The sequence below is a fragment of the Salvia hispanica genome, chromosome 1 (genome assembly GCF_029641045.1).
Source record: "Salvia hispanica isolate PSC_SH4W2 chromosome 1, Shi_PSC_v1, whole genome shotgun sequence".
Classification (NCBI taxonomy): Eukaryota; Viridiplantae; Streptophyta; class Magnoliopsida; order Lamiales; family Lamiaceae; genus Salvia; species Salvia hispanica.
In genome coordinates this window covers 52,666,404-52,681,310 of record NC_142692.1, presented here as the reverse complement: position 1 = coordinate 52,681,310, position 14,907 = coordinate 52,666,404, and the positions used below count along the sequence as shown (strand labels likewise).

The window sequence follows — 14,907 nt, the reverse complement described above, 5'->3', positions numbered from 1 at the left end:
TTTTCTTTATATTTTGTACTTTTATTTATAGTTTTTGCTATTTGTCTATAGATAGCTAAACTATAAGAATTCTAGGGATGTGTTAGTAACTCTTTTGGTTTATATAATTCTAATTTTTTATATCTGTTTGTTCTTGTTTACTTTATTTTAAGTTGTTCGATAATGCTTCATGTTTTAGTGACACATTCTATGATTGATTCTTGGCATGTAAACAATCGAGGGAGGATTTGCATGTTAGACGGACTTAGTTAGCACTGCAATTAATTCCCCCTAAAAAGGTACTGTTAACTAAGAGTGAGGGCATCTTGAGGGTCTAATCGTTCTATTTGGAGTTAATAATCTAAGCCTGACAACCTTAGTGCTTAATCTACTTTGTGCTGCATGAGCAATACTTGTGTGACTCGCTCTAGTTAAGCATGAATTGTACTAGGGTATCATTACTGTGCCTTGTATAAACCATTATTGTGAAATCAATATCCTTGAATTTCCATCATTTGCTTGTTTTACTTTCTTTATATACTTTGTTCTATTTGCTTTATTTATTTTATGTCTAGCTAATTATTTCAATCAAAACTATTGTGTCTATAGATAGTATATGACGCTTTGAAATTCTATATTTATGTTCGATATCCCGATACTGACATTTAGCTATACTATTGTTGCCTTGTTAACCGACCTCTTGATCAATCCACCCCACCACCCATAATCGAAGAACACATCCACTTGCTCAGAAAACCCCAAATTTCCCATCTCCTAGCACCAGAGGCAAAGCGACAGTAGCCACTGGACTCCGATTACCGGCGAGGCGCCACGACAATGACGGACTCACGGCTGGAACGCGACTAGCCATGGAGCCACGACGGTGCTGAACGTCGGAGAAAAGAAGAGAGAGAAATTCATATTTTGGAATTCTTTTTTTAATATTTTATTTTATTTTTATTAATTATGCATTGGTATACTAATTAGGTTAAAAATTCACTAATCGTGCGTTGACTGTCAGTTTTTGATGAGACTGTAAAAAAGGACCACTCCGACGGCGATTTCGTTTGTTTAGGAGTCAATTTTCAAAAAGTGAATGTTTTGAACCAACTTCGTATTTTGGCCATATGTTTAGGAACAAAAAGAGACTACCATTTATGAAAGATTCTAACTAGGAATCCTAATGTGGGATGGACTTAAGTGGAAAACTGGGATTGCTAAAGTGGGACAGATGGAGTATTATTTTTTTGGATATTGGCATGGAAAACCATAAATTTTTAGGAAAATTTGTTATTTCCCACCGACTTTAAAATTAGCCTCTAATACCACCAACTTTGTCCAATTGTGGTTTTTTCCCAACTCAACACGAATTAAAATAAATTCGACTGAAATCTATCCATACTGGCAGACGTCGAATCTGCATTGGGCTACCGGAAAATATTAAATGAAATGATGTTGTTTATAACTCTAGTTTCAAATTAATCCTAATACTGAAAAAAGATAGAAGAGGGTTGAATTATTCTATTCAAATGTTGAATAGTGGGGGAGCAACGATATTCAATACAGTAAAGGCCAAAACTGGTCCTAAACATATGCCTTTTTTAATGATTTTGGTCCTATACTTTATCTTTTGAATTTTGCATCCTAAACATTTCAACTCAGATCACAATTGACCTTACACTAACAATTCCATCAATTTTTAAACGATTTTAACCTGATTTTGACCGATTTTTAAACGGTTTTAACGCGAATGTGACTGTTAAAACCATCTAAATCGGGTTAAAACCGTTTAAAAATTGACGAATTGTTAATGTAGGACTAATTGTGATTCGAGTTGAAATGGATGCAAAAATTCAAAAGATAAAATATATGGCCAAAATCATAAAATGAACATATGTTCCGAATCAATTTTTGACCTTTTACTCTATTCAAAATTAAACGCGGAACATAATGGTTTAAGAAGAATTTCGACCAATTTTTTTTTTAAAATTTTAGTAATAGAATTAATTTGAAATTAGAATTGGGAACGACATCGTTTCCTTTAATATTTTCTTGTAGCCCACGAGATTTGACGGCTTGTGTTGAGTTGAAATTTTTTAAATTCTGGTCGGGCACAGAAAAATACCAATTTTTACATAAATAGATTCGGAGAATTGAATTGAAAATCAACAATAACGGCAAAGTGTAGAACTGATAAACAATTTTGTGAATAGTAACCAATTTAATGGGAGTTCACGGCCTCTGGGAACTCCTCGCCCCCGTGGGCCGCCGCGTCTCCATCGAAACCCTCGCCGGCAAGAGGCTCGCGATCGGTAACTCCTATTCCAAGCTTTAATTAATTTTATGATCGAAATAATTTTATGATCGAAACCCTCTCTCTCTCACACTCCAGATGCGAGCATATGGATGATACAGTTTCTGAAGGCAATGCGGGACGAAAAAGGGGAAATGGTCAGGAACGCCCACATATTGGGCTTCTTTCGTCGAATTTGCAAGCTTCTCTATCTTCGAACTAAGCCGGTTTTCGTCTTCGACGGTGGCACGCCTGCTCTCAAGCGCCGCACTGTCATCGCTCGCCGCCGCCAGCGTGAGAATGCCCAGGTTAAGATCAGAAAGACTGCGGAGAAGTTGTTACTCAATCATGTGAGTTCCTTGTGAATTCCCCCTTTATCTTAATTTAGGGCTATTTCATTTCCTTCAACTCATAATCAACCAGGAAAAGTAATTTTTTGTTCATAGCTTAAGACAATGAGATTGCAAGAGTTGGCGGCAGATCTTAAAAAACAGAGACAGGAAAATGATATCAAAGGGAAAAAGGCCGTCGAACTAGAATCTGTTAATGAGCCGGGAAACAAGTTGCAAGGTGATGATGATGTGGCTTCAAGTTTCCGTCAAGTAGAGTTAGACGAGATGTGAGTTATGCTAAATTCTCGGTTACTTATTGTTGTAAACTATAGTATGACTTTTGTAAACCATTTGATTTAGGTTGGCAGCTTCTATTGCTGCAGAAGAGAATGAGGGTTTTGGCATTGGTGCATCAACCTCAGGTGCTCGAGATGATGAACTTCTTGACGAGGACGATGATGGAGATGAGGAAATGATACTAGTAAGTGTGATTCATAAATTGAACTAGCATGGCTTACTTTCTCAAAATGTTTTGTCATGGTGCTTCCTTTTGTCACATTTTCTTACAGCCCGAGATGCATGATAAAGTTGATCCTGCTGTTTTGGCTTCTTTGCCTCCGTCGATGCAACTTGATCTTCTTGTTCAGGTGGTTTCCATCTTATTGTTGAGTTCTGTCTATAAATTCTAGTTTATGAATCATGAGTGTTTTACCTTATTTGTCAATCTCCTGCTTACAGATGAGAGAGAGACTCATGGCTGAGAATAGGCAGAAGTACCAGAAGGTCAAAAAGGTATAAACAGCTCCCATAAAGCCCTCAAATATGCCCTTGTCTATACATCGTATATTCTTATTTGTATTGGCAGATTTTCTGGAGTTGTTTCTTTATGAACATCCTAATTTTCCTGATGGCAAATATATTTTGCATTATTGCCTTATTGCCTTATTGCTAATCTTTTTACCACGTACGTGGAGCCTTAAGAGTTTTTTCTACTTTCCTTTCAAGTGTATTATTGTGTAGGCCCCAGAAAGATTTTCGGAGTTACAAATAGAAGCTTATCTCAAAACAGTTGCATTCCGCCGTGAGATAGATGGGGTTCAGAAGTCTGCTGCAGGGAGGGGCATAGGTGGTGTGCAGACATCGCGAATTGCATCTGAACCCAACAGGGAATTTATTTTTTCCTCATCATTCACCGGGGATAAAGAGTGCGTATTTTAGTCTCTTATACTTTGCACCTTTGTACAACAATTTAAAAAATTTTGTATTGTTTTTTTAAAAACACCGTAATGCTTTGTAAGTGATTTTTTTTCTTGATTTTACCAGATCCCTAACATCTGTTGGACAAGAGAGAAATGGGGTTGACCGTCGGCCCCCATCAGTAGTGTCTTCTGCTCATGCTGTCAATATAGATCAGCGGATGAAAAAATCTGATGTGGCAGCTGAACCAACTGTGGCTGAATCTGAAAAGGCATATCATGATGATGTTGAGACTTATTTGGATGTAAGAGACACTGGGATCAGTATGACACGAGATCTGCAGAGGAATGTAGATTTGAGGACACTAATGAATCAGGAGATCATGGAAAAAAATGAAAAGGGTAATAATGGATCTCCCACTACTAGGAATTCTCCAGGTGTTCCAGATGATTCACATCACATAAACCTGCAGCTGGAAGCTACTGGTGTGAATAATGGTGACAAAATAGGGGAGCCTGTAGTGTTAACTGGTACTTCTTTTGAGATTTCTTTTGAAGCTGCAATAGAGCCTGATGGATATAGCGATATTGATGATAATTTATTTGCTCGTCTGGTGGCTGGTGACCCAATTACAGACTTTTCTGTTGATAATTCCATGATATCTCAACCACCTTTGCATACTACTTCAGATAATGATTGGGAGGACGGAGCCATTGAAGGCAAAAGTACAGAATATCAGAATGTAGAAGAGGGCATGAGTGATGAGGAAGAAGTTGAGTGGGAGGAAGGAGAAGAAAGCCAGAAACATTTTCCGAAGGGATGTCTTGAAGGAGCATCTGCTCTTCAGGAGGTAAATAGAAGAAGAAAAGCAGACATAAAGGGTGATTTATCGATGTATGACTTCCAAGAAAATCATGCATCAGAAGGAAAGAAAAGTACAGAGTGTCTGAAAGTAGGGGACATGAGTGATGAGGGAGAAATCGAATGTGAGGAACCGTCTGAAGACATTCAATTGAAATCATTTTCTTCTCTAGGTGAAAGCAATATAAATCTTACAAAGGGTGCCTTGGAAGAAGAAGCGGCTTTGCAGGAAGCAATTAGAAGAAGTTCAGAGAATATATCAGGTTGCAGAGACGTGATGGATTTTCAGGAAAATTTCTCGTCAGAAAGGGCTGGGGTAATGGCTGATGAGAGTACCGATTGCATATTTGCCGATCCAGGGGAAGAGGGGCCTGAGATTTTCACCTCAGCCGACAATTTACACCAACCATTTGGCTCAATGAATGATCTTGATAAAATTAATATAGAAACTACAACTTCTTCATTTGTAGTACCGAGTCCTGAAACAACCAATTTAGACTCAAAGTTTTGGAATCCTAGTGAAAAGGGATCTTTAGCTGGTGAGGTACTAGTGGGTTCAGACAAACTCCCAGTAGCAGATTCTAAAAAACAGCCATTACACGCTTGTAGTGAAGATAATGATGGGTATGTTATCAAGAAGCCAGTGAATTTTTGTACTGAAAAGGTTGTGCATCATATGAGTAGCTCTGTGATCACTGGTTCATCACATGACATATTGCGTAATTCTGGTTCTGCTTATGTAAAGAACATGTCTCAGGCAAAGCTAGACGTTCATTTGAGTAGTACTGGGAATCCTGGCAAAACTTCTGCTGATGATTCAGGAATTGGTGTAGATAATTTAGACAAGGATGAAATGGATGGCAACTTTTTAATGGAAACAGAAATTAAAAGTAATGATTATCAGGATCCAAGGATTCTTGAGGATCGCTTGGAGGGAGAAATTGCATTTCTAGGTAAAGAACGTGAAGAACTAGGAAGTGAGCAGCGGAGGCTGGAGAGGGATGCAGGATCAGTCAACAATGAGATGTTTACTGAATGTCAGGTCTGTTTGGTGGGCATGCCTATGTTTTCTCACACTCTTATAGCTTTTGAACATCCACAATAACAAAAAACTTGGGCTTCCCAGCATATTCAAAATTCTCTTAAAATTGATTAAAATATATGCTTGAAGATTCCGATCTTGCATACAATTAATTATCTGGTGCATAAGATTCAGTGGCACAATCTTTCCATCTTAAAAAAGTTGTGGTGCATTTGACATAAGCCAGTTAGTTGGCTGTGTGTCCAACTTCATTGTGAGCTTTGACATGTGGCAAATATAATGTCAGTGTATGTGAATATGAATCACTTGAAAGTGGGGGATATAATGATTTTCAGTGCTAGAAATGGTGGGGTAGCAATTACAAGATGATGGATGGGTAGTGGAGGAGTGTGTTAATGCAGTCATTAAATTTATTATTATTATTATTATTGTTGTTATTATTATTGTTATTTGGCAATTCCATGTGGGAGAATCTTATATAATAGGCAAATTATACAATATTTATATTTCTAATTTATGAAAAATTTAATTGTCATATACATAGTATCATATCAAAAAAGAGGAGAGACGGGAGAAAGAGAAAAGAGAGGCTATTACAAGAGGAGATAAGGGGAACATAAAGGGAAAAAAAAGTCTTTTATGTTTCTTTTAGGGTTCATGAGTATAAAGGGAAATTAAGGACCTCAAATGATTTTTTTTTTCTTATTCAGAGACCTGCGACGATATTTTTCCTAATTCAGGGACCTGAAAGGTGCAAAGCGCATTTTTCGGCGACCAAATTTGAAGTTCACTCCTTATTGTATTTTGCATTTCATTTCCATAGTGTTCGATAAGTTTCCATTCGCTTCTTTTTCTCTAACAGAATTTTGTGCTAATGCATGTCACAATCAGAATGGAGTTGAGTGTTGAATACGCCTGCAGTTATTTTATTTTCTTGTGCCTCTATTGCTGATATGAATTGTTTTGCATTACAGTTCTAAATAATGTTTTATTATTTTCCCTTGCAAACACAAAATGAACTCAATGTTGAGGTTGATTGTGACATTATTATGATAGGAATCCTTGCCTTCATTGTTGATTTGGTGCATTGGTGTTGATTATGCTTGAAATTTTGGGAATTCTTTTTTTTTTTTTTTTTTTTTTTTTTTTTTTTTTTCTATTTTTGGGTAATTTTCCTTAATTTTGTTTGTCCTATATGACTTGCAAACATTTCTTTATTATGTAGGAGTTGCTTCAAATGTTTGGATTACCATACATCATTGCACCAATGGAAGCTGAAGCTCAATGTGCTTTCATGGAGTTATCAAATCTTGTTGACGGTGTGGTAACAGATGACTCTGATGCATTCTTATTTGGGTCTCAGTGTGTCTACAAAAACATCTTTGATGATCGCAAATATGTGGAAACATATTTGATGAAGGTGATCTTGTAACTTATATACTATAACAGCTGTTTTGTAGGTATTAATATTGTCCATAAATATCTCAATTGAGCTTGTGATTAACTTTTTGTCAATGAGCTGTGGTTTCCTGTTGCATATCATGTTGCTTCAATATTTCCATGGCATGTTAAAGTTGTTTGGTTAGATAGAACTCATAGAAGTACCACACCGACCTTTTGTGTAGTAAATTTTATCTTTTTTACGCTTAAGCATTGATTTTAAGTGTTCTGACACTTGTTGGTTTCTAGGATATTGAGAATGAGCTTGGCTTGGATCAAGAAAAGCTAATCCATATGGCATTGCTTCTTGGAAGTGATTACACTGAAGGCATTCGGTAAAGTTTTCATCTTCTGTCATTAATATTTTCATTACTTGTTGTGTCAATCCTGAATACAGTTGCTGATAGAGTGAAGGTGAAACCAACAAAAGAACAGAAATAGAAACTAACTCTCTAGTCCGAAGAGAGGCTATTTCTCCAAAGAGGACACAACGTATTTGTCAATGATGAAACATAGGAAACAATAGCCATATGAGTGAGAAACTGACTAAACCCTAATGATATCCTAGGCCATATGTTTACATGTTGGACTCAATGATAATATAACCCAAGAACTTAATTCAGAAAACCAACATACTAATCAAAGACTCAGGCTAATAAAACACGACTCGGCATGTACTGAAGAGATATCTAGTTAATTAAAGTAATAATTACTGCTGTACAGATATCTGTTGTGTCACAACATCTTTTGCAGGAATTCTGGTGGTCAGCCTCTTAGTTTCACTGGCATTGCATATTAATCTCTTGTAATATTGCAGCGGTGTCGGCATTGTTAATGCGATTGAGGTTGTTAATGCTTTTCATGGGAAAGATGGTCTTCGTGAGTTTCGAGAGTGGATTGAATCACCGGATCCTAGTATCCTTGGGAAAATAGATGTAGAAGCAGGAGGTGACTCAAGAAAGGAAGAACCAAAAGGCACCGACGATGCTGAAAGGAAAAAACGGATTTTCAAGGATAAGCATGTAAACTGACTTGCTTTACATTTTCATCCAAATGTTTGTCTGTTTATGTTCATGATTTTCATTTTCTTGGCATATCAGAGAAATGTGAGCAAAAATTGGCACGTCAGTTCTTCTTTTCCAAGCGATGCTGTGATTTCTGCTTATGTTTCCCCACAAGTGGATAAATCAACCGAACCATTTGCATGGGGAAAACCGGATCTTTTTGTTCTTCGCAAGTGAGTTTTCATCTGTCACCTCTGTATTCAAGGCTGAAGCGTAATGAAATGACAAAAATTCACCATTCATTGAATTGGCACCTAGATTGTGTCTGGAGAAATTTGGCTGGGGCGCCTCTAAAGCTGATGAGTTGCTGCTACCAGTGCTGAATGAGTACAGCAAGCATGAGGTGATCACTCTTCCTTTTGATTCCAGCCTTGTTAACTCAATACAGTAGTAGAAACAACCAAGGCACTAATGGTATAATCGTGTGTGCATAAAATGGAGTGCTGTTAACAAAGTTTTCCTTTTCACTCCATTTTCACATCATAACTGTCATTTCTAAAGATGTGACACCTTTGTACTTGTTTATGTGGGTCTGTTGATACAGACGCAACTGAGACTGGAAGCGTTTTACACCTTCAATGAAAGATTTGCCAAAATTCGGAGCAAGAGAATAGAGAAGGCTGTCAAAGGAATAGCGGGGTCTAAATCTTCTGCTGTGATGGGTGAAACACCTCAACAATCATCCAGGAAGGGCATGAAAAGCAAAGTGGTGCGCTGTGAAGATGAAGGAAACCAATTAGATTTAAATTCAGCAGGAGGGGATGGTGCTGTTACCACAACAAAACCATCCATTGAGCCACTGAAAAAAGGACAGATGAGGAAAAGAAATTATCGTAGAGTGTTGGAAGAATCTATTGGTGTAGATGATGAATCACGTGGTCGGCGAAGACAACGAGGAAGTGGCAAAGGAAAGAGAAGTGGAAGAGTAAAGAAGAAAACTGATATTGGAACCAGCTATGACGATGCCAGCAATAGTGGATATGGTGAAGTATTGCAATCCCACACATCTGATGAACCTCCTCAATTACGAAGGGTATGCAAGTGTGTGTGTGTGTGTGTGTGTGTGGGGTATCAACTTAGTCCTTTTTTAATGAAATCTCATTGCTTAACTCCAGTCTGGACGACCTCGGAAATATGTGAATTACAACGCGGGTGCGCCTTTCATGGAAGAAGTAATGTTAAAGGGGGATAAAGAAATCAGTGGTGCAGTAAAGATCATCGATGATTCTCTAAAGGAGAGTGGTGACATTACATTGCATGAGACAGATCTGTCACACGGAATAAATGAGATTGGCATACAAACAAAAAACGGTGACAATGCGTTGGAGACAGATCTGACACATGAAATGGGTGAGATTGATATTCAAACAAGAGAAGATCCTTCTGGCCGTAGGCAAGAATCGAATGATTATCTTCAGTTTGGAGGCGGGTTCTGCATGAATGAAGATGATGAAGATGGCCATGCAACAAGAGAAACCATGCTTGATCATCTCACTGGTGCTGATCTCATGCTGAAAGAAGATCGGGAAAGCAATACATCAAGACCTTCAGATGAGGGCACATGTATGCCTGATAACGAGTTAGACAGGAACGACGACACATCAAGAAGTGACACCGAGGGTGAATTCAAGAGATTGAACATGGTATCCCTTCGTGCAATGCCAAACTTGAGAAAGAAAAGGCGAAAAAAGTGAGGTTGTGTGTTACTCTGTGCTTTTCTTTTGCAAAATCTGAAGCAGTAGCTTACTTTTTCCGGTCGTGTTGTCCTTGTATACTCCCTTCCTATGTATAATCCTTTATGCTCCCTTCTTATGCAAGTTTTTTACTATCCATATTTCAGAGGCGAACTCATAACTAATCCCCAATATTCAGGATTTGTATATTCACTAGGGATGAACATTCAGGTTTCGATTTGGTTTTTTGCTCAAATCAAACCAAACCCAAAAAACCTAATTTAGTATCTAAAATATCCAATTTCGTATACAAAATTTTTGTCAATGTATACTACTTTTTGTTTAAATGGAATCTACAATGCAATGCTTACTTGCATTATATATACAAATTAACCATTACTCTGTATTTGAACAATTATTCTTCTAAAGTGGAATGGTAAAAGATAAAGTAAAATTGAGGGACTAATAAATTCAAGTAAATTTTGACTAATAAATTCACGTAAATTTCGCGTTCGGATACTTTGAAATGTAATAAACGGGACTTCAAGTTTCTTACAACCTTGAAAATACGGCCAAAACATGGAATAATAATGTACTCCCTCCGTCGGTGAATAGAAATCTCATTTTTTTATTTTAGTCCATCTGCGAATAGGAGTCCCTGTTCACTTTTACTATAACTAGTAATAGAGTCCCACTTAGTGACAAAGCCACTATGGGGCCTGGGGGGCCACTGGGCCCCCCAGCTAGGGATGTCAATGTAGCCCGCAACCCATGGGCCGGCCCGAATAGCCCGCCAAATTTATAGGGTTAGGGCTAAAAATTTCTAGCCCGATAAAATTACAGCCCGACTAGCCCGCACCCGATTAGCCCGCAACCCGTTAGGGCCAGACCCGAAAACCCGATGGATTGGCCCGAAAACCCGATAAAATTTCTATCGTTCTATTTGTTTGACTCTAATTCGACACTTCATTGGTTATTTTATGATATAGACTACTAAACAAATAACTTTCAATTTTATATATTAAATTTATAAATGATATATTAAATTTATATTAACATAATAATAGATATATAAATTAGAAACTTCAAGTTCACTAAAAAAATATATTTAAATTTCGAAAACATACTTTAAAATTTCTTTATGTTTATGTTTTATTTTGCATAAATCTCAAATATTAGTATATGATGGTGTTTATGTTTGAGTTTAAGCATATATCTCAAATATATCATAATTAAATATTTTACAATTTATAAATATAACTAATTTTCACCATTATTTATTGGATTGATCGCATGTTAATTTTATCGATAGCAACCCGATTAGCCCGCTGGGCTAGCCCGAAACCCGAGCTTCTAGGGTTAGGGTTGAACTTTTATAACCCGAAGAAAATCACAACCCGACTAGCCCGCACCCGATTGACCCGCAACCCGAATAGGGTTGGCCCGAAACCCGGTGGGCTAGCCCGATTGACATCCCTACCCCCAGCTAATGCAGTTATTAGTATATTATATATATGCTATTAATAAAACATAATTTGTAAATAGCGCGGTTGGTTTCGGCATTGGTCAGTGGCCCTACTTACCCGAGTTCGATCCCTGTGGCCTCAAATCCTTATCCTTTGTTTAATTTTCTTACATTTTTATGCTCCTAAATCCCAAATTCGATTCCCCTTTAGACTAAAATTCAATTTTTTTCTTGTTTTGTTTTCTTACTCTTTTATGTCCGGGAGTTTATTTTATACGTTCACACAGTTTAATTCATTCAACCTGCAAATTAATTTTTTTTTCTTACACTTTTACTTCTAAGAATTTGTTTTATAGTAGTATTTTCTTATATTTCTAAGTTTCCAAGTTCAAATCCTTCCACCTATATTCCTTACTTTATTTTCTTAAACTTTTATGGCCAGTAGTTTTACTCTCACCGCTATTTTATTTGCATATATCTGACTTTTAGTCTTATAATACTACTTAATTACTTGCACCTTATTTTTTAAGGATAACAGACATAGATTTCTAGTTTCTATTATGCGTTTTTCTAATTTTTATTTTCTCTCATTATTCATCCACTATATCTTTTGCAATTTCCCATTGCTCATGCTACAAAAATTTTCGACGCTTCCAACACAAAAAAATGCCTGAACTTCGGATCCCCCAATATAAAATTTCTGGCTATACCACTGGTCCCACCTTCCACTAATTCATTCCACTCACATTTAATTCAAAACTAATATATACAAGTGAGACCCCTATTCCACTAATTTTTTTCCACCCACTTTTATTAACATTTTTTAAAACCCGTGCCGCCAAGAAATGAGACTCCTAATGGCGGACAGAGAGAGTATTCCGTAAAGTGAAATGTACTCATTCAAATACATGATTATGGGTAGATATAAGTTATAATTAAAAATAAACTCCCCACGTCCCACAATAGATGACATACTTAGGGAATAACATGGGACTTTAGGAAATGTTGTTTTGCGTATTACGTGGAGAGAGAAAATATTATATTTATATTAATTTAAGAGGAAGTATTTCTAGAAAAAGGAAATGTGACATTTTTTGTGGGACAAACTAAAATGGAAAATGTGACATCTATTATGAGACGGAGGGAGAACCACTTAGTAGTATTTTGTTCCATTAATTATTTATGCTAGATACATGTATGCCTAATTAATTGATTATCTATAGATAATTGTTTTGTTGTTACAGATCATGCAAAATAAAAACGTTGAATCCTCAATTCCAAAGGTTTCCTATATTCCGGCCCAACAGTATTGTGAGGGATGTTCAATCGTAGTACGCAGTGGCCTGCTAGGGGAAAGGGTTGTAATCCACTGTCCTGCCATAAAGACACCTTTCAAGGCCTCACACTTGTGCTTGAGATATGTTGCAACTACACGACAGTAGTAGAATCGATCTTTGGTCATTCTAGTAAATCTCCCCCTCCGGAATCAACTACAACGCCCCTGAGGACTTATTGTTATATACTCCCTCCGTCCACCATTTAAAGAGCCTTTTTGACTCAGCACGATTTTAAAAAGTTACTTGATTTTGTGGAGAAAAAGTAAATAGTGAGTGGAATGCGAGACCAATTTAAAGTAATTAGTTTTATATTGAATTATGAGATTAAAAGGGTGGTGGAACGTGAGGTTTGCATGCTAAAAGTAGAATAAAGTAAATGATTTTATAAATAATGTACTCCCTCCGTCCCAAGATATTAGACCCTTATTCCTTTTTGGGGTGTCCCAACATATTTGAATTATTTCTATTTATGATAAAAATTTACTTTACTACCAACTCCCCTTACACCACAAAACAACATTTCCTAAATTCTTGTGCCCAAAAGAAAGGACTCTAATATATTGGGAAAGGACGGAGGGAGTACAAATCAAAATAGCAAAAGGGCTCTTTAAATGGCGGACGGGGGCGGAGTAGTTTATAACGTTCGTCATGACCCTTTAAAGCTTTTATTTGCTTTAATTTTGTCACTTGAGAGTTGACGTCATATTTCAAAGCATGTATATATTGTCCGTTAACTAAATTCACACCTATTTTTATGTGTCACTTTCAATATGTATATTTTTTAGAATTTTTATATTTTTTCAGAATTTTTATATTATCAATTTCGAATTTGAACGTTTAGTTTATTTGTGTAATGATTAATTATTACTATTACCCAATTAGAATATCGATATTTGTCATTCTTGTATATCTGCCCTCCGGAATCAACTATACTGTTCCCGCGGGCTTATTGTTAGATACTACCTCCGTCCCGTATTAACTGTCACATTTACTTTTTTTTCACTCATTTTGTAAAAATGATTACAAAATGATAATAAATAGTTAAAGTGGAGAAATAATAAAATAAGAGATAGAATAAGGTAGAGAAGACTCCTCTCTACCTTATTCTCTCTCTCTTATTTTACTATTTCTCAGACTTTAAATATTAGTTATCATTTTTACAATACGAGTGCAGAAAAGTAAATGTGACAGTTAATGCGGGATGGATGATTATCATTTCAATGTGACAGAGATAGTATTAGTTAATACTCCATCCGTCCTCTAAAAATAGAAACTCTTTTCTTTTTGGTCCATCCCGTAAAAATAGAAACTTTCTATATTAGGGAATTTCTCCATCTAATAAGATGAGACTCAATTTCCACTAACACATTTTTTTTCTATCTCTCTTACTTTACCAATTTTACATTAAAATTCGCGTCATTTCAAAAGTTTCTATTTTTCCAGACGGAGGGAATAATTGATTATTAAAGTAGATAGATTCACACTTATATAAATTTGCTTCAACTTGAACCTTTCATTATAAATGTTACACTATTTTTATGTATAGATCAATAATGGTTTTTTACTATATTCTTTTCTTTCTTTGTTGTTTTGCCAATAAAAAATACATCAAGCTAGTTGAGACGACCTAAAGAAAAATACGTATCACGTACCTTACATGGGTTAGTAGAATATGAGGTCCACCACCAAAAATGGTAAAAATGAAATTGGACAAATTTTGTAGGACAGACGAAAATAGAAAATTGGGACAAATTTTCAGGGACGGATGAAGTAATAATTTTGTTTGGCATCAAATTTATTTTGTGAACGATGTGCATAATTGCTCCTCAATTGTGTGCATTCTTTTATTGTGAGATGATATTATGTGAGCCTTATATGATATAGTTTGAGTTATTTACGATCCCAGTATGTTTTTGCAGTATGAACGCTTCCAGTTATTTACATTCTCAGTACGAATGCGCTTTCAGTTATTTACGTTCCTAGTATGAATGCTTTCAGTTATTTAAGTTATCAGCGTGTTTTGTCTTGCCAAGTTTTGTTTTGAACTTTGCCTTTCTGTTTAATCGAATTCTGGTTCGTAAGTGGGGTAAGCCCATACATACCCAGTTTACACAGTTTCAGATATGACATTAGTTCTGCGAAAAATAGACTACAGTCACAGTTTTTACTTAGAAATGCTTTTAGTGTCCTTGGGCCTTTTAAGATAAAACCCCGAGCTCACTCA

General features: G+C 36.3%; 1 protein-coding gene across 1 annotated transcript; it reads left to right on the top strand.

The window, feature by feature from the left end:
* The first annotated feature begins 2,118 nt into the window (after positions 1–2,118).
* UVH3 (5'-3' exonuclease family protein) lies at positions 2,119–10,040 on the top strand. The gene is made up of 15 exons (XM_048121396.2): positions 2,119–2,291; positions 2,372–2,622; positions 2,719–2,891; positions 2,965–3,085; positions 3,174–3,251; positions 3,343–3,396; positions 3,625–3,809; positions 3,928–5,704; positions 6,930–7,124; positions 7,394–7,479; positions 7,962–8,166; positions 8,245–8,381; positions 8,467–8,551; positions 8,753–9,241; positions 9,324–10,040. Exons 1-15 carry the CDS (start codon positions 2,204–2,206, stop codon positions 9,900–9,902), a joined length of 4,503 nt encoding a protein of 1,500 aa, XP_047977353.1. The 5' UTR covers positions 2,119–2,203; the 3' UTR covers positions 9,903–10,040.
* The last annotated feature ends 4,867 nt before the right edge of the window (positions 10,041–14,907 follow it).

Bases quoted from the DNA above. Each gene is read 5' to 3' on its own strand.
- UVH3 (XM_048121396.2), top strand. From the start codon at position 2,204: ATGGGAGTTCACGGCCTCTGGGAACTCCTCGCCCCCGTGGGCCGCCGC. The intron at 8,382-8,466 runs GTGAGTTTTCAT...ATTGGCACCTAG, and splicing joins GATCTTTTTGTTCTTCGCAA to ATTGTGTCTGGAGAAATTTG. The intron at 9,242-9,323 runs GTATGCAAGTGT...GCTTAACTCCAG, and splicing joins AACCTCCTCAATTACGAAGG to TCTGGACGACCTCGGAAATA.